We start from the raw sequence: 19,201 nt of genomic DNA on the forward strand, positions 1-19,201 counted from the left end.
TTTACTGCAACAGTGTTTTTTCAAAGTGGGAGGCCCTCCAGGGGGCGCTAAAAACTGGAGTCTAAATTAGGAAAAACAAGTCGAGCTAAAAAAAATGAAATTAAATAAAATTTTTATTATTTTTAAATCTTCACAACAAATGTTTTTCCAATTATTATAAAATATAAATTGAAATAGTTTATGTTCTTTGCCATGCCCATCTCTGATTGGCTGATAGTCAAACTCATCGAGCTGCTTTGCTTATAAAGCTAGCGTATTAGCAATCGTGGAATGGACGAGTTTCTGACAAAATAAAGACCGAAGGAACCGGACGACACTGCTGCAAAACCCCTAAGAACAAATGGTCAGCTTTGAGCCACTTTGAGGCAGCGTTTATGCAAAGCAAATGTAATAATTATTGAACAGAGAATAAAAACAAGTAAAAACGTAAGTATGTTTCTTTTGTAGCATTGTCTCTGGATTTGAAGAAGCTAAGGCTATTTGGGGGCGGGGTCCTGAAATATGACGCACTTAAAAAGTGAGTGTTTTTAATTCAACTTAAGTTAACTTAATGCAGAAAAATTACTCAAAGAATGTTGAATTTTACAGAGCCTGTCTGGTGACATGGGGGGGAAAAAAACAACTTACGTCCACAGAAATAAATTCAAGATTGGACCTAGCAGGTTTTTGATGTTTATAATATTATTCTTGAATTGAATTACAATTTTGACCTCAGTACACATGAACTAGAAGTTCATATTCAATTTAAAAATATTTATCTCAGAAGGAATTTAAACGTTGTGACTCCTATCATCCTGGTATCTTCAACATATTGTCATGGATGGTGATGATGTGGGCAGGAAGGATCTCTGGTAGCAGTCAGTCATGCAACAAATCTGAATTGATCTCTGACAGCATAACGGTCTCAAGACTGTCATGGCATGCTAACAGATCAATATCCATACAGCAGAGACAAAATTCCACATCAGCTTGTGCTGGATGACGTAAGCAATTGTTGACAAGCACTACTAGTCCACCTCATTTGCTTTTGCCACTTCTGTTTGCTAGTACGTTAGCTTAATGAGCAAAGCAGCTCGATGCATTTGACTGTCTGGCCTTATGGTTGGAAAGCCGGGCAGAGAGATGTTGGAGTTGGGGATATGATTGACGGTAGAGATGATAGATGATTTGAGCTTCCTCCTTCCCTCTCTACATCCACGTAGCCTCCTTTTCAACTCCTCTAGGATTTGAGGTCATAGTTCAGGTATTATTTGAGTTTTTGAGAAGGTAATCGATTGTCAAAAACAAATTCTTCTCGATACGGTTATACATCACAGCAACTGTCCAAAGACATAATCCCTCAACCAAAAACATAATGAACAAAATCTACAAAAAGAACGGGTGTATATAAACGATTGACCATCTACATGAAGTTTGGTCCATTTGGTTTCGTCTAATCGTTGACGTGGAACCCCCACTCGATCTCCGGCTCGTCGTCGAGGCGGATGACGAGGTAGGACACGAGTTGGAAGAGGTTCTGCCACAGGCCTAAGAACAGGTACATGTAGAAGTCGCTGACGTCCATTTGGCAGTACACGCCAGAGTAGTTCATGTCGCACACGCACTCGAAGCTGTTCACGTAGTTGATGCAGAAGCCTCCGTTCATACACGGGTCTGAGGCACATTCATCTATATCTTTCTCACACCTGAAAGGATACAAAAACTATTTGTTTAAAAACAAATGCATACTAACCATGATTGACCAGAAAATAATGTATGTGGAAATAAGGACATTTAGTAGTACTTAGGATGTCTGCTAACATTTTGAAAGAACAAAAGGAATTTAGAAATATGTATGAAAAATGTATTAATTTAGTTTTATTTGGTTAAGCGGCTTTCCTTCAGTGTTCCAAGACAAACATCATTTTGCGTGTCCTACCATTGACCGGTGAATCCAGGCAGGCAGTAGCAGGTGTTCTCAACTTCAGAACAGTTTCCTCCGTTAAAGCAGCTGTAGTTCCATCTTGTGCCCACGCAGAAAGAGGCAGGCAACTGAGGAAGTCTAGGCAGATGCACATATAGTGTCAGTTTCCCTTTTAGTACTTGGATGGCTTTGCAACCTTAGCATTTATCTTGTGTGAAGAAGCACTCACGGATCTGTCTCTATGTACCACGGAGTTTCAGGGATTTTAACACTGAAAGAGATAAGCTGTGAGTCAGTACAGCTTGGTAAAATGTTTTAGCAATTGCTTAAATACCACTGTCATGAGTCTTTCTATAAATCAGCATAAATGGAAAAATTAGAAACAGTGAAACGGCAGTTTTACATTCATTGCGTAAAACTTACTCGCAGAAATGTCCTGTCATGTTCCGAGGACACAGACACGTGTAGCTGTGGAAGCCTTTCAGGCAGGTGGCGCCATAGTTGCAGCTGCTGTTTTCACACATATCCATTTCTACCTCGCACTGTTCACCGGTGAAGCCCAGCTCACACTCACACTTATAGCCCTCGGAGAGGTTAGTACAGTTACCGTATACACATGGGTGGGAGTTGCAGGTGTCTGTCTGGTCTTGGCATAGTGATCCTGTCCATTCAGAGGGGCAGGTGCATCGATGGTGGTTGAACAGGTCCTCACACATACCCCCATTCTGGCATGGGTTTGGAGCACACACAGTGGCTCCCCAGCATCCGTACTGTGGTGAATTATTGCTGTTGCCCCTCACAAACTGTTCCTCCTGAGGTCTGGGGAGGTTCAGTTCTGTCTCCAGATGGAATGGTAAATGAAGACCCCCAATCTCCACTGGACCTAGACATCCTGAAAAGGTCAGTCCAGATTCCTGGCTTAGGCCACCCAGGAAAATGTCTGCTCCATCCCTGAGAAAGTTAAAGTCCCCAGCCGCTGCTCTGGAGACACTGATGTACTCTTGATGCCCATCTACATCCATAATCCACCTGGATGTTGGGATCTGTCTCTCCTTGCTGATTGATACAAAGTGCCACTCACCATCACTGAGTGGAGCCAGGCTTTGTGCTGTCACTTTCAGAGAGTCATTATCAGCCCTACCCAGAAACTCCATAACCAAATGAGAGTCAAGGAGAGAGACAGTTATGTGACTGGACTCTCTCTGAGCATGAAGCAAAACGGCCTCTGACTGCCTAGTGCGGAAGCTGAGGGAGACACTGGAGAGGTTGGACTTAATCTTCCTGTTACTGTGATACCACAAAATGCTGTTGTCGAGCCAGAACGTCACATTGGACAAACCTATGGCATGCAAACAGAGAACACTGTAAATAAAGGCATCATCATCATTATTGCTGATGATGCCTTATTTGGTTGAAACACTTGAGTCTGATACACCAAAATCAGAGTGCCCAAGTCCAGTCATTGAGAGCTACCACATTGCAAACTTTAGATGCCTCCCTTCTCTAACACACTTAGATCAAATGAGTGACTCGCAACCTGACGTGTGCAGAGCTGAGTTACTGCTGGTGACAGAATTCAGCTGTTTGATTCAGGTGTGTTGAAGCAGGGTCAGCCCCAGGTCAACTGTAGCTGACCTGGGGCAGCTACAATCCAGTAACTTGCCGGATTGTGGCAAGTTACCACAATCCGGTAACTTGCCACATCATTTTGTGATTGAGTTAATGTCTGGATGTAATGTGACGTGCTTTGATATCCTCTGGTCTTGATAAAGTGCTATACAAGAACAGCCCATTTAGCTAGGATGGAGGGTCTCGAGGACTGGACTTGAGAAACCCTGACTGAAAAAACAAAAAATAGCCAAATTATACTTTTATTACACCAATGAGACATACCAAGGTGTTCCATGCAAAAGCATGTATGCACTATACAAGTAATGAGAGAGGCTCGTTATTTTTCAGAGAAATTAGTCTTTATCCCCAAAACCCAAATGAGGAGCTATAATAGATTTTCTGAAGCACCTTCCTCCTTTTTTCATCAGTAACATGTGACCAAGAAATCTCGTCATCACATACTACCACAAGCATGTGCCAGTAGACCTAATCTGACCAGGGATTACCGTGTCTTAGGGGAATCCTGCATGGGTAACTCTGTTACCTCCTGCAATTAGCCACATGGTAATTAATAAGTCTATGAATCCTGCTTTGGGTAAGGAATAGAAATTCTGGCTGTATGTGTAATGTAATTTATTTATTTATTTTTTTTAAAAAAGGGTTGTATTGCCTCTAGTGACTTTTATTTGATAGTGAATTGACAGGAAAGTGGGTAATGAAAGAAGTACATGCGGCAAAAGTCACCAGAAATTGAACCTGCGACAGTCACGTCGAAGACTAAGGCCTCATTATGTGGGTTGTGCTCCCTGTGCCATTGCAGCACCCCGTGGAATATAATTCTTAAGACTTTTTGATCTTTGTACCTACATTGTAACACTTATGTTGTAACAGGTAATATTTGAGGAAAGGGTACTTACACTCAAAGCCTTGGGAGAGGGGCTGACAGATGGTTGTAACAGGGCAGGGAGACAGTTCACACCATTTCACCTCCTCACACCTTTGCCCTGCTGTGTTGGGGGGACAGCTGCAGATAAAATCATCCCACATGGAGTAACACTCCCCTCCATTGAGACAAGGGTTAGCCTGATGTGTGAAAGACAGAAATGAGATTACAAGGCTGGTTCATTTTGCGCAGACATCACAAGCATGGCTTTTATCTTACAGCACAAGCGTTGTCACTGCTGCATCCCTCTGATACGCCCACAAGCTTCTCCAGGTTGTACGACTCCACAGGAGTTGATACTGGATAGAACTGCAGGCGCTTACTGTTAATCCTCAGATCCTGGACGCATCCCTTGAAGTAGCCACCAAATGAAGCCGAGGCCCTTGAATCTGGTAGACCTCCAACAAAGACCAAATCGTCAGGATGTGTTTGGACACGCCTGATGGCCATAGAACCCTGGCTTTGAGCTGACAGGAACAAAGTGGCTGCAGTTCCTTCCAGCTTCACAGCGACCAGGTGGAAGTGGCCATTGTTGACAGTGTTCTGACTGACAAGAGTCTCAAAGTTGTTGACCTGAACTTTGACCCTGCCCTCCACCAGGAATAGGCGAAGATACTGGCTGGTGGTATTGGCCAGGATGAGAAGCAGACCACTGGACTGTCTGGTGCGAATGAACATGGATATAACTACAGAAACCCCTGGATTGTTGTCTAATGAGAACATGGCGTAACTCTCAAGGTCTTTGTTTCCAAACCTGCCAGTGATGTACTCTGTAATGAAGGAATGAACAGATAAATAGGCATCAAAGGAAACTCAATACAAAGCATAAATGATAAACAGTACACTGTCATTCAATTACAGGGTTGTATGTATCAGGTGCTAAAATGCTCAACAAATGTCAAACTTCTATTGCTGATTTTAAAAACTGCCATGCTATGTGGTTGTGTAACTTGGATCAACTTTAGCAGCAATACCTTGAAATTGTTTCCTGTCTGAATTTATCACTCTCTTACTTTGCTGTGCAGAAGCTTCTCTGATGTTCAGATTTGCTGTCATGTGGCACCTCACCAATACACTTGTTGGTCACGTTTACACTCAGTTGCTCAGTTTGGCTTCCATCTCTACTTTGGTCTGATTTGTCCAAAGGACATTAGTCTAGAATTCTTGTGACTCTTTTTTGTTAACAAGGAGAGGCTTGGTAGCTTTTTCAAACAAGACATACCTCAGTCATTGTCTGACTATGCTTTCAACATCAGCATACTAACTAGGGCCTAAATCTAAGATAAAATCTTTGGATTTGATTTGCAGGTTCTCTGATGAGATTGGGGTGAATTTGTGAGGACCTCCATTTTTGTAAAGTTTGGTAGCTGTCCTGAATGTTCTCCACTTGTGGAAAATATCTTGATGTAAAATGATGGACATTTTTGAAATCACCCTGTACCCCATCCTAGATTGGTGGGCATTTACAGTTGCCTTTCTAAGGTTATCGTGTTAACACTTACCTGTACTGTCCAGATCAACTGATTAAACTCCTACTTTTGAAGAGATGGTCACTTGTTGCTAATGATCAATTCACCAAGTCTGCTTAGTCAACACCATCTAACTTATAGATGAAAATGTGGAAGCAGCAAACGTGCCCCTTTGATCACACCAAGTACTAGGTCCTTGTATTCCATAGGTTGTGACTCAGTGGGACGAGTTGTAGGGTTCAGTTCTGGCTTCCATCCCCTATCATTTGTTGATGTGCCATTGGGCAACACATTTTTCCCCAAGTTGCCTTGCTATCTGTTTGCAGTTGTGTGAACATAAAAACACTCTGAGTGGTTCATATGGCTATAATTCTCCATGTAGGTGTTGTCCCATTGCCGATTCCTTCTTCATTTTAATATCCAGCTGAAAATTGTATAAAATGTTGATGCTAAAGTGTTTTTTTTCTTTTTATTCCAATCTTTTCAGAAATTTTAAGATGTATGTTAGCTAAACAAAACAATCAGTTGCTGATGACATTATTCATGGCTTCACTCAGGTAATTTGCTGACAGTTATGTTTGACAATGAAATGACACACATATAATAATGAAATTTCTTAATTTGCCCTTTAAAGAAAACACCTCGGCGTGTTCCAGACGTTTAAGACTCCCTGATCTGGCAAGCTGAGAGCATTCCCGGTCAATTAGTGAAAGCCACGTTTTTTTAATCCATGCTGCAGGTGTAGGTAAATAGTTTCTAATTTGACATCTGTTTGACTGGACTTTGGGCTATTTCCATTTACCCAATAAGCTCCTTTAAAATTTGCTGTCTAACTTTACCCCGGTGAGGGCTGTCTTTAAAGCGATCCACTGAGACTTCTTGATGTGACACCTGCTAAGACTGGACTTAACCTTTACCTGCTTTAACAGCCTCTGGTAATTCTGCTTACAGTTGGGTCATTACTAAAGGTGAGCATACCGGAGTCACATGCACACACCGTCAAATAAATGAATAAAATAAATGAATGATCCGTCAAATAAAAAACTAAATCCAGAGGCAACATGAAAGTCCTCAATAATTGACTGGAACATTGTGTTGTGTTTTGTAGAAATAGTTGAAGTTTTGTCTCATTACAACCATTGTATTTGATACCAGAACTCTGCGACTCCAGTCCTGCAAAATGTGGATGCATCACCGCTCCAACACACCTGAATCAAAAGGCTAATTTACCTCTTTGGTATGTCAGCAAGTTTTGCAAAGGTCTGAAAACCTTTCACTAGATTGAGGTGCGTTGGAGTACAGATGCATCCAAAAGCTGCAGCACAATGTCATCCAATGACTGGAGTTGCAGTCCCCTATAATAAAGAGAACACAATAGTGAATTGGAATCATGTATGAACAATCATACATGGTTTTTAATCCACCATCTTGGTGTACTCACCAAGATGTGGGAGTGCACTTAATTGAATAGAAATTAAGGGGAACACTAATCAGACCTCAAGTTTGAAGAATCTGTCCACGAGAACAATTAAGGCCCCGACATCCAATGAAAATATTTAGATCAAAGCATAGTCACATGTTAGAATGGCTCAGTCAAAGTCCAATTGAGAATCTCTGGTGAGGCTTGAACGTTTATATTCACAGGCACTCTCCAGATGTGTAAAGCTGAGAGACACATACCCCAAAAAGATGGTCCTACAAAACACTGAATCTCAAATTTGTATTGAAAATAACATGTGTATTAACCCATGTGTCATTTTCCTTCCGCAGTTATTCACTACTTTGTGCTGCTCTGTCACCTAGGAATCCTAAACAATAAACTGAATAAGAAGTTGTGGGTGTAATGTGATAGCAAACAGAAAAGTTCAAAGGATGTGAAGACTATTGAAAGGCACTGAGTGGAGTGTGTGTGTGTGTGTCTGTATGTGTGTGGTGTGTGTGTGTGTGCGTGCGTGTGTGCGAGTGTGCATGTGTAATACCTTGTGGGGATGATTTTCCTGACATATACTACGTTGTGGGGACCAATTGCTCCTTGTGGGGACCGGAGCCTGGTCCCCACAAGGGTATGAATTGAGTTTTGGTTAGGGTTGTGGTTAGGTATGTGATGGTTAGGGTTAGGAAAAGGGTAAAGGTAAGGTATGGGCTGTAGAAATGAATGGAAGTCAATGGAAAGTCTCCACAAAGATAGCCACGCAAACATGTGTGCGTGTGTGTGTGTGTGTGTGTTTTATTTTACCCTCTGCACAGTCGTCTCCTTCATACGGCCTGTGGCATTCACAGGCATACCTCCTCCAGCCCTGGCTCACACACCGCCCTCTGTTCTGACATGGGCTCTCCTCACACTTGTCTCTGTCACTGCATCCAGCTACGATGTTCGCCTGGACGTCTGAATCTTTTGGCACGTCACCTGGCAGCACCAGTCGTGAATCTACTAAGACATCCCTAAAGCAGCCCAGAAAGGCTGGTGGATCCTCTGCTCCATCCTCAACTCTACCTGAAGCCCTGTTCCAACCAATGGCTCCAACAAAGAGGCTTTGTTGAACAACTCCTGGCTCCGGCAGAGCGGCAGCTTGATCCATCGGCTGGACTTCGACACCTGAGTCTTTGGTGCAGCTCACCTCACTGCAGAGCAACCTGATGAGACTGACCACACCACCCAGAGATGCTTCAACTGTGTGCCACTTGTTGTTGGACAAATACTCTGGGAGTTCTTGAACCAGAGTGCTGGTGCCTTGATCTCTCAAGCTGAGGAGGCACAGCTGTCCATCCATCAGCTCGATGGTGAGGAGCAAGTTATCCACTCTACGCTGAAAAAGAGTACCTGTTGGGTTCTCTGTTCTAAAGCTGAAGGTCACATTAAGGGGAGATTCTGGGTCCAGTTGCTTGGTGTCGATATACATATAACCCCGTGACTCAAATGAGAATGTGGTGGAGGTCTGGCATTTTGGACCGGTGTAACCTGGAAGGCAGATGCACGAGTAGGTGTGTTTGTTATTCGAAAACGAGGGAGAACATATTCCTCCATTCTCACACTGGCTTTCATCACAGCCCGAAAGGGGAATTGTACAGTTCTCTCCACCATACAGGCGTCCATTTTGGCTCTGCTGCGAACAAAGGCAACGGAATCCTCCTGAGTAGCTTTCACATAGTCCACCATTTTGACACGGATGCTGTTCGCATCCACCAAAGTCCTCACTGTAAAGCGTTCCTGGAGAAATAAAAAAAAAAATAAAAAACAAAAGACAAATCAATCTCTATGTTCATACAAACAAGACCATATTTACACGGATGTAGATTTCTGGGCTGGAGACAGTTTTCGTGTTCTACCCATTAAAGAAAAATTATTTTACTAATGCAAATTACAGCATATTAATATGTAGTCCTATCAACTAGAAACTGATTTATGGTAGGCTTAATATGTCCTCTATAGCTCTATGTTGTTCCCCCCAAAAATTACATTAACTTCACAATTTTCAAATACTTGAGTATTTTTTTATAATCTTAATATGTGCATGCAACTCACCTCATATAGGCCTATTATAATTATATAAAGTACAATGTTTGAAAAACATGCATTTGCTAAAAAAAAGAAAAGAAACCAGAAATTTATGGGTGTCCAGTAAAATCAGGTCCTACCTATGGAAGCCCTTTGTGAATGCACTTTATTTTGACATGTTATGGTAGACCAAAACAAAGAAGTGCCTAATTGTGAAGTGGAATAAACAGTATTCATAATTTTCCATGGTTTTTGCAATTCAAAATCTGAAAAGAAGTGACATGCATTTCTATTCAGCCTCCTTCAATCTGCTAAAAAAATAAAAAAATAAAAAATCTGGTGCACTCAGTTACCTTAAGAAAACAAAACAATATGGCACAACTGTAAACCTCCCAAGGTCAGCCACCTTAACTGAAAGAGCAGTCATCAGAGAAGCAGCCAAGAGGCCCACATTCACTCTAGAGACTCTGCAGAGATCCTCAGCTCTGGAAAGAGAATCTGTTCACAGGACAACTAGAAGTTGTGCAATCCAAAAAACTGGCCTTTATGAAGGAGTGTCAAGAGGTAAATCAGTGTTGAAAGAAAGTAGGAAATTGCTTAAGGTTTCCCAAAAGCAAAGTAGTGGATACAGCAAACACGGAAGTCAATACTCTCAATAAAAAAAAAAGAAACTTTTCAGCATTCATATAACATGTCTTGTCTCGTTCACCTTGAGTGTAGCATTCGTGCTGAAAGGATGCTTGCCCCAGACGCAGGGAAGATCGTCTGAGTTACTGGGAAGAAGGACAGAAGCTAAATACAATCCTGGGAGAAAACCTATTAGAGGGTGCAAAAGACTAGAAAATGGGGTAGAGATTCTAGCAGGACTACAACTACCAGGTTCAGGTATTCATATTTTTGAAGGGCCCAGTCAAACTCAAGACCACTACAAGATCCCATTGCAAAACTTTTGTACATAGTCAAAAATACACAAATACAAATTCAGGCCAAATGACAATGAAACGAAACAATTTACTACTTCCTTAATCTGACACACCTGTTCAGGCAAAAATATGCCACTGATAATTAATAATCTCTGGTCATAAATCATTTAACATTACCTGCAGAAAGCAACACAAGGATCCACACACGCATGTTGAATCTCAACATTGTCCTTTGCAAGTCCTCCAGATTGTTAAATGTTGGCCAGTATCTTCGTTTCAGATCTTACTGGAGAACACGTGTGTGTGGAGCTCCATCGTCTTCCCCCACTGCTTCCCTTAATGCATGTGTGTGTTAACTGAAATGCTTGGATCGCTGCATGTTAGATAGAAGAGATTAAGCTAATGCACTTATGTAGTCTTACATGTTAAACGTGTTGGAGAGGGGAGGGGCGCATCGGAGCCGGCTAATTCCAGCACCTCCACGCGTCAAACACAACCAAAATGTGCTGTTATGTAAGTGACGCTGACTGGATTTCAAAGTTGTGGTCCGAAAGCACCACAAAGTCCTTGTTTTAATACACAAGATTTTGTGCGTTTATCATAAAGATCGATACTTAAACTGTATATGTCAGACAAAGGTTATAAAAAAAACTTCCAGGAACATGTTATTAATGTCATCAAGAACTACATGTAAGGAAAACTCTCAGGTCATATTTCTATTCCATTGATAAAGAGAATGTTTTCTGAATAAGAAATTACCTATCAAAATTTTACTAGGAGTGATTAAAACTAAAAGAAATATTTAGCAACGTTTATTACTCTCATGAGTTTAAAGAAAGGACGTTCAGACAATTTCCTTAGCTGTAATACTAATATTTAATAATTAATTTGTGTGGCCCTGCAATAAATCGACCACCTGTCCTAGATGGATGGATGTATGGATGGATGGATGGATGAATATCCAACATTAATTATTCTTCTCAGGGAAGAAGAGGAAAAAATTCTGAATAAGAAATTGACATTTATAATATCATCTAAGTTTTTTTGCGCTGACAATAAACCAATCTGAGTTTAGTTACTGAAAATGAACCAACAATTTTACCACAGTTAACTCATTATTTAACATAAGGGGTGGTGATATAAAGCTTGGAGAAATATGGAGGATCATTCAAAAACATTTTATTTAGATGGAAAACAGTATATACATGGGCGTGGCGTCACAATTCAAATTTCCGAGGCAAACGGAAGGCAGCATAACTTCAACTAGTCTGATATCCTTCAGACTACATTACCCATGATTCTTTTGTGACCACGGAAGCTTTCCAAATGTCAGCACAGTTGAGCTTGTCAGTAATCGCGTAACATGTTAACTACAGGAACGGACTCAGTGTTGTCATATGGTATTAAGGCGTTTCTTTGAGCTTCACGTAACTTTACGTCTGGACAGAAGGACAATAGCCGCACCAGCCAATGGGGGAGCGCTTTGTTTCGGCGTCCGACATTTCTGGTGGGGCGTTTCAGCGAGAGGGTCGGGAAATTATTATGCCCTCTATTTATTTTCCATTATTACTCCTTTGCGCTAAAAACGGCAATATGGAGGCCTCTCACCCGTATTTGGTAAGAATATTATTAATACGTCCCGATAACAATGTGAGTTCATTAAGTTAACGATAAAGGTCGTTTGTCGACGCTCTCCTCGGAGGGGGGCCCGCCCGTCTCACTGACAATATAATGTTAGGGGGGTCCTTGAGGTGGAGGGGGAATTGTAAACACACAACCGTTATTATTGCCGAGAATTAAGCTGACTTAACTACGCTGACTGTCGGTTGCGCTTCGTTCTGCGAGGCTGCCGACAAGAAATAACTCAAACAATGTAACAAGCGTCCATGATACGTTGTTACTACGCAACATTGTTAAGCTGTTGTTACATTTTATTTAAACTTGGCCACAATGTTATACTTTTGCTGTTGCTATCAGCACTGTTTTACTTAAGTAACCTACCTTTTAGGAATTGTGTCAAAGCTTTTAATACCCTAACCACATTTGTCTGGGTCCAAAGCGAAATTTGATTTAGGTGATCAGCAAAGCCATTAAATAGCAGCAAACATCACATTGTAGCCCAACACATGATACCTAATAATTAGAGAGCCCTCAGTGAACTAAAATAGAAGAAAATTGTCAGAAAATTAACTAGAGAATGATATAATAATTGTGTCTTGGTAAGTACCTTATGAGCAAAAACTGCCAAAATGTCACATTATGTACACGAAGATATTCCTAGCCAAATAGACACATTGTTGCAGGAATTAGAAATGGCTAGATAAGGCTTTGCTGATTTGCTGATTCAGATTTTTCTTTGTCTAATAACTGTAAAATTTAAAAATGTCTTTTTAATGCAAGTTATAGCTTTGTATTCTAAAATGAAGGAAATAAAACACCGTCTATCTATTCATTAGAGCGTATGCCCCTTACCTTTACCAGGTCTTTAAAAACCTCCAACAAAATACATGTTTGGACATTTACAGACTGTAAATGCTCAAAGCTTTGATACATTTTGTTAGTAGTGGAAAGAAAAAAAATGATTGTATTACATACATAGCAAATTACAGGAAAGTTAGCTGATTCTGAACACTGGTAATTGACTGGTTTACCTCTAGTAATAATGTTATCGAAAACATTTACTTTTTTAAGATTTATTGCAATACATTAAAGACATGTAGAAATTGGCTGAATACAGCTGTAGATTTCAAGGTGCAGTTTCTTTGTATATCACACCTCACAGTTTTAAATCTAGACTTTAACAAACTTATGCTTTCTGTATAATTACTCAGACCATCTGATTTTAGTTTTCACACCATGACTCCCTGTTCTTTGTAATGAAACAGTGAAAATGTTCTTTCTTGTAATGAAGAGAAAACCAGCGTAGCCCTCTTTCAGCCAGCTGACCAACAGAGCGTAACAATATGTGGGGATGGGCAGCGCTCTGTTACTCTATGGTACAAATGGCAGGAAAAAACTCACTAATTTTGTCTGACATCTCATTAGACATACAGTAATTGTACAAACTGTGACAGAAAATTTTAGCAGCTTTGAAACATAACTGTTTTCAGATCTCATTATAATAATGGTGCCCAGCTACTAGAGACAGCTTGCTTCAGAAGACTGTTCAACTCGCTGTCAAGATTTAAACCGTTATATTTGTTTTATTTGTGACCAAAGCACACACAAAAGCTGTAGAAATAACTAAATCAGTACAATGGTTCTGTTAGCATAATCATAAAGAATTTTGGTTGTATGATTACAAGTGACACATTTACTGATTCAAATCAACAAATGCATCAATCTGGTATGAAAAAGTCACTGCAAGTTTAAATTGAAGCTTTCCTGACCCACTCGATCTCAAATAAGACGTCTTGAGGTCTATTCTCTTTGAGAGATGTCAGAGACTCATGGTGCCTCCTGTTGGCTTAGGAGTCCTTAGCAGCAACTTAATTTATGTTATGCCTCTGTCCAGCTTTGGTCAAAGTCATCAGAACTAAACTTTGTGATCAACTCCAATGTCCAGTTTCATTATATTTGTTGTGTTTTACAGCACTGATCAATTGTACCCCGACATTCATCTCCATAATGAAGAAAAAGCCCAACAGCATGGTTCTTCCAAAGCGCGGGAGGTTGGTGACAAACTCATCCGCTGCAGAGGAGTGCAGTGTCCCATTGAACTCCAAAACAGTCCAGGATTCGTCCCTTCCTCTCAGACGCCTCACTATGTCACAACACAGTGACAACCTCCTTGCCTTTTTGAACGAGGACCGGACCCGGCAGAGGTTCTGCGATGTGTCCGTGTTGGTGGGTGGGACGGTTTATAGAGCCCACAAAGCCGTCCTAGCCCACGGGAGCAGCTACTTTCATGCAGAGCTCTCCAAGAGCTCGGGTACAATGACTCACGTCACTCTGGACCACGTGGAGGATTCAGTTTTCCAGCATCTCCTCGGTCTCCTGTACACATCAGAGTGTGTCATTGCAGAGACGGACCTCCCAGCTCTAGCTGAAGCAGCCAGGTTCTTGGATATGATGGACATATTAAAGCTCTTGTGTGAGGACGGGAAAGCTACCTCTTCCCAGGGAGAGATGAGGGAAACTGAGATAGAAATTCCCTCCTGTGATGCTGCTGGGGCGGGCATGGAGGTCCAGAGCACCCTAAACAGCAAAATTTCCCTGCAGCACAGAGTTGCTGAGAGTACTAATCCAGCTTCAGGTAGGGAGGTGAAAACATGTCCGAAAAGTGGTATCACACGGAGATCAGCTTGTACAAGAAAAACACCCTCTAAACATAAGAAAGACAATGGAAAGTACTGTATCAGCAGTCCTACAGAGCAACAAAGAGCTGAATCACCAGGGAGACCAGATGAACAGAAAGTGGACGGTATTTTGGAGGTTAATCGGGTCGTGAAAGAGACCCCCAAAGCATCTCACGGTGATGACGTGATGGAGGAGGACACCGAGGACGACGAGCAAGACGGTAGCATGGGTGCTGTTTCGCAGAAGAACATTTGTGAGGCTTCTGGAAATGACAGGGCGGCTTTAGAGGAAGGTTCGCACACTGACAAAATGGAGGCCCCATCCGGGCAAGATCGGGAAGTTCACATGCCTCCAATAGCAAGCACTAACCAGAGTCCAGAGTATCCTGAAGGTTTGGCTCCAGTTATCATCCAAACATCCAGCAAAAAGACTCTCAAGTGTCCCAAATGTGAGAAGACTTTCGATCGTGCAGGTTGGTTCCCTCGGAGTCGGATTTATAATGTTCCTCATGTCTTTAGCATGTAGATTTGAGTTTCTGTGTCTCTTGTCATCTTGGTGACAATCAATAATCGCCTGAAAGAATCTATGGCTTGATTTCCCTTCTCTGGACTTGTAGGGAAATACGAGAGTCACACCCGAGTCCACACGGGAGAGAAGCCTTTCCAGTGTGACATATGTCTCCAGTGCTACTCCACCAAGTCCAACCTGACGGTGCACAAGAAGAAGCATGCAGGTGATGCTCCTATTCCAAAGAAGGAGCACAAGTGTCCCTTCTGCAACAAACTCCATGCCAGCAAGAAAACTCTGGCCAAGCACGTCAGAAGGTAAAACACAAGCCTGTCCGGTCGATCGACCTGTAGTCATTTGGTTTTACAGAGATCTTTTGGGGGTTTGTGGCGGTCTGTCTCAACACAATGCTCCTACTTCTGTTCAGTCATCATGCCAAAAGATATGGTATGATATTCAAGTAACTTTGAAACTTTGTTTTGAAAGTTACTTGACTTTGAAACCACAGTCAAATTCCTTGTTTGTGCACCCAGACATAGCCAACGTGTCTGATTCTGATTTATGTAAAATGTAGTCAGATATGGCAAGATGAGTTTTTCCATATGTTGAGTTTAAGTGATATGTAAACAAGGGATGCACCTACATGAAAGTTTGGGCAAATATCGATGTCTGACATTAACATTGTTGTTATGGATGACAACTAATATTTACTGATATTATATTTTTCTATCCTCTCGATAACGTGGGGAAAAAAAACACTGCTGACATAGATTCTATACTTCAGTCAAATCTCCATAATCCTGCACTGCATCACTCTGACTGTCACATGACCAAGCAAGAAGCACATGGTCCACCCGAACCCTCTCCGCTTTCACTATGTTTCCCTGTTGTTCTAGGTTTCATCCCGATCACACACAGGAGTTTTTTGCTGCAAGGAAAAAGAAGAGCGAAGGCTGGAAATGTGCAGTAAGAACCAGCTAGTAACTTAACACGTCTAGAAGTAAATTTGTAAATTTTCCAAATCATGTTGGCGCACACCGATCTGGATGAGTAAAGCAGATCGTAATCGAATCTTACACTGCATGAAATTCAGAATCTTAATTACCCGTACATCGTCCAACAGATTTGTTCGAAGACGTTCAGCCGCAGGCCTCACCTGCAGGAGCACATGATCCTGCACACCCAGGACCGGCCCTTTAAATGCTCATTCTGTGACGAGTACTTCAAGTCCAGGTTTGCAAGGCTGAAGCACCAAGAGAAATATCACTTGGGTGAGATACATCAGAACGCCTTCTGCTTTTGCTGGTCAAAATCTTTACAATCTATGTTAAAAAAAAATGGTGTAGAAGATGTTTTTTATTTAATTAGATTTTTTTATTTTCTCCAACGTGCAGGTCCGTTTCCCTGTGAGATCTGTGGACGTCAGTTCAACGACACCGGCAACAAGAAGAGGCACATAGAGTGCACACATGGAGGCAAGAGAAAGTGGACCTGCTTTGTTTGTGGGAAATCAGTGAGGGAAAGGTACAGTTTCACCTCAGATTCTCCCCGAGCATAAAAGCCATAAAAAGCTTTTTTTTTTTTGCATTTACATTTATAATCAACATTCCTTTTTATTTATACCAGCAACTGCAGTTTTAAATGTGAAGATGAAGAAAAAGAATGCATTGATTTCTTTATCCATTAAAAAAATGCTTGTGCTTGCATTAATATTCACCCCCCCTTTTAAAAGCACACTTGTAAATAATGTATCGCCTTCAGAAGCCCCACCCGTTTGTCATTTAGCTTAATTATGTTAGATGTCTTTTGACAATTGAAACCAAATTGGCTGCGATTGATTTTACTTAGTGGTGTCAGAGGAAAAGGGGGTCCGACTCCAAATGCACAAACAAAAGTTGCCCCCATTTTTCTTTTAGTTTGCAATTTTTGCACCACTTTGTTGGTGTATCGCATAAAATCCCAAAATGATATGCTCCAGTTTGTGGTTGTAATCTGAACAAAATAGCGAAGCCATAATTTATTTATTCTGTCTCCCTTCAGGACGACATTGAGGGAACACTTGCGTATCCACAGTGGAGAAAAACCTCATCTCTGCAGCATTTGTGGGCAAAGTTTCCGTCACAGCAGCTCCTACAGGTGAGAGGTTTTTTTTTTTGTTGTTTTTTTAGAAAACCACATCTCCTCCTTGATCACAAACACTTCAGACTTTCAGTATGGCTGGTTCTGGTGATAAAAACAAAACAAAAAAGAAATCGGCTGTTTGTATTTGCAAAGGCTTCACCTCAGAGTCCACCATGATGACAAGCGCTACGAATGTGACCAGTGTGGGAAAACCTTCATACGCCACGATCACCTGACCAAGCATCAGAAAATACACTCTGGTAAGTGTTTAAGAGGCGGCAGGCCTTAATTCAGCTTTTGTCTTGTCCACCCAGACCTTTGGTTCTCATTTCTCTCTGATGGTGAGTTCAGTGCAGTCTGTGTTTGTTTTTAGGTGAGAAAGCACACCAGTGTGAAGAATGTGGGAAGTGCTTCAGGCGCCACGATCATCTAACTGTCCACTATAAAAGTGTTCATTTAGGAGAGAAAGTTTGGCAGAAGTACATCATCCATATCACAGATTTATGTTTTGTACTAGTATGTCACTCTCCCTCTCTTTGCCCCGAAGGTTTGATTTATGCTTCTGTCTGTATTATTTTTTTCTCTCAGATATAAAACTGCTGTGCATCAATGTGAGGTTTGCAAGAAAGAGTTTAAAGGAAAGTCCAGTTTGGAGATGCACTTCAGGACTCACTCAGGTAAATCATGACTTTGGCTTGACTTTAAAAACTACAGATTGGCAGGACACTTGAAACACTTTCTGCTCTTTAAATGCGTGGATGGTCTTTGATCCGCAGGTGAGAAACCCCACAGATGCCCTGAGTGCCATCAGACTTTTCGAATCAAGAAGACCTTAACGAAGCACATGGTGATTCACTCAGACGCCCGTCCCTTTAACTGCCCCCACTGCAGCGCCACCTTCAAGAGAAAAGACAAGCTGAAGTACCACGTGGACCACGTGCACAGCGCCAGGTTCACCGAGCCGCCCCCCAGCCAGGACAAAGCCGCCCCTACTCCCTTTGAGGAAACCTCAAAGACGTACCACTCTGACCCCAAGTTGGCCCCGCGAAGCGCCTCCAACCCGGCCACCGTCTGCATCCCCGTCACTTTAGTCCCTGTCCCCATGGCAGCAGGAGGTCCGGGAGACCTTCACCCCCACCGGGCCGCCTCTCTCTCGTCTCAGACCCACAGCGTGGTAAACGTTCAGGCTCAGGGCCAGCAGCAGGAGCAGCAGAACCCCGGCTACCAGGCAGCAACAGATCTGGCTTTCTTAGAGAAGTACACCCTGACCCCTCAGCCGGCCAACATCATCCATCCTGTAAGGCCCGATCAGATGCTGGACCCTCGAGAGCAGTCGTACCTGGGGACGCTGCTGGGCCTGGACTCTGCTTCCTCTGTTCAAACCATCTCCAACTCTGATCACACTCACCGATGAATGAATCCGGTGGAAAATGTGCAGATTTAGGACAAAAACTATATGAACGGCACCCGACCCGGTTTGATTCAAAAGTAACACCCAAAGACAGATGTAAACACATCGACTTATTCTTTACTATTTCTATCTAATCTTTTATATAATTTATATCAGTATAATTTTTAACAGGTTAGAAGATTTCATTTGATGACAGTTAAAACTTTAAGTGTTTTTTTAGCAGCTAAACTAATGATGGATGAACTTTATTCTGTTAAACAAATGGTACGTTCTCATCTCCTGGTTGGGTGCAGGACTGGACTGATTTATCCTTATAATACTAGCTGAATAAAACCTAACAGCTGGTCTTTACAAATAATTACAATTTTAATTTGCATCATGAACAATCAAAGCAAACAGGCAATTCTGTCATTTTAATCCGTAGAATGTTTTTTTTTTTTTTTGGTATTTATCCATTTTCTTTTTTTTTTTTCAAATGAAATGAAAGCCATTAAAGTAAATTTATTATAAAACAACAC

The 19,201-nt window shown here is 41.7% G+C and overlaps 2 protein-coding genes across 2 annotated transcripts; one reads left to right on the plus strand and one right to left on the minus strand.

Moving 5' to 3' along the window:
* Positions 1 to 53: 53 nt before the first annotated feature.
* LOC103139975 (protein crumbs homolog 1-like) lies at positions 54 to 10,710 on the minus strand. The gene is made up of 8 exons (XM_007554872.2): positions 10,523 to 10,710; positions 8,163 to 9,134; positions 4,677 to 5,227; positions 4,432 to 4,597; positions 2,327 to 3,242; positions 2,133 to 2,174; positions 1,919 to 2,041; positions 54 to 1,685 (listed from the first exon to the last, which is right to left on the minus strand). Exons 1-8 carry the CDS (start codon positions 10,569 to 10,571, stop codon positions 1,433 to 1,435), a joined length of 3,072 nt encoding a protein of 1,023 aa, XP_007554934.1. The 5' UTR covers positions 10,572 to 10,710; the 3' UTR covers positions 54 to 1,432.
* A 937-nt stretch (positions 10,711 to 11,647) lies between these two features.
* Positions 11,648 to 19,106, plus strand: zbtb41 (zinc finger and BTB domain containing 41). The gene is made up of 11 exons (XM_007554875.2): positions 11,648 to 11,962; positions 13,938 to 15,116; positions 15,261 to 15,468; positions 16,048 to 16,117; positions 16,275 to 16,422; positions 16,546 to 16,675; positions 17,192 to 17,287; positions 17,426 to 17,532; positions 17,646 to 17,751; positions 17,861 to 17,949; positions 18,049 to 19,106. Exons 2-11 carry the CDS (start codon positions 13,973 to 13,975, stop codon positions 18,684 to 18,686), a joined length of 2,736 nt encoding a protein of 911 aa, XP_007554937.1. The 5' UTR covers positions 11,648 to 11,962; positions 13,938 to 13,972; the 3' UTR covers positions 18,687 to 19,106.
* Positions 19,107 to 19,201: the final 95 nt, after the last annotated feature.

Source organism: Poecilia formosa, unplaced genomic scaffold (genome assembly GCF_000485575.1).
Source record: "Poecilia formosa unplaced genomic scaffold, Poecilia_formosa-5.1.2 Scaffold67, whole genome shotgun sequence".
In the NCBI taxonomy this organism is placed as follows: domain Eukaryota; kingdom Metazoa; phylum Chordata; class Actinopteri; order Cyprinodontiformes; family Poeciliidae; genus Poecilia; species Poecilia formosa.

Excerpts from the sequence above, each read along its gene's own strand:
- zbtb41 (XM_007554875.2), top strand. The coding sequence starts at position 13,973 with ATGAAGAAAAAGCCCAACAGCATGGTTCTTCCAAAGCGCGGGAGGTTG. Across the intron at positions 16,118-16,274 it reads GCGAAGGCTGGAAATGTGCA|ATTTGTTCGAAGACGTTCAG; the intron begins GTAAGAACCAGC and ends ATCGTCCAACAG. Across the intron at positions 17,533-17,645 it reads GCATCAGAAAATACACTCTG|GTGAGAAAGCACACCAGTGT; the intron begins GTAAGTGTTTAA and ends GTTTGTTTTTAG.
- LOC103139975 (XM_007554872.2), bottom strand. The coding sequence starts at position 10,571 with ATGTTGAGATTCAACATGCGTGTGTGGATCCTTGTGTTGCTTTCTGCA. Across the intron at positions 9,135-10,522 it reads CCTTGTGTTGCTTTCTGCAG|GAACGCTTTACAGTGAGGAC; the intron begins GTAATGTTAAAT and ends TTATTTCTCCAG. Across the intron at positions 2,175-2,326 it reads ATGACAGGACATTTCTGCGA|TGTTAAAATCCCTGAAACTC; the intron begins GTAAGTTTTACG and ends TATCTCTTTCAG.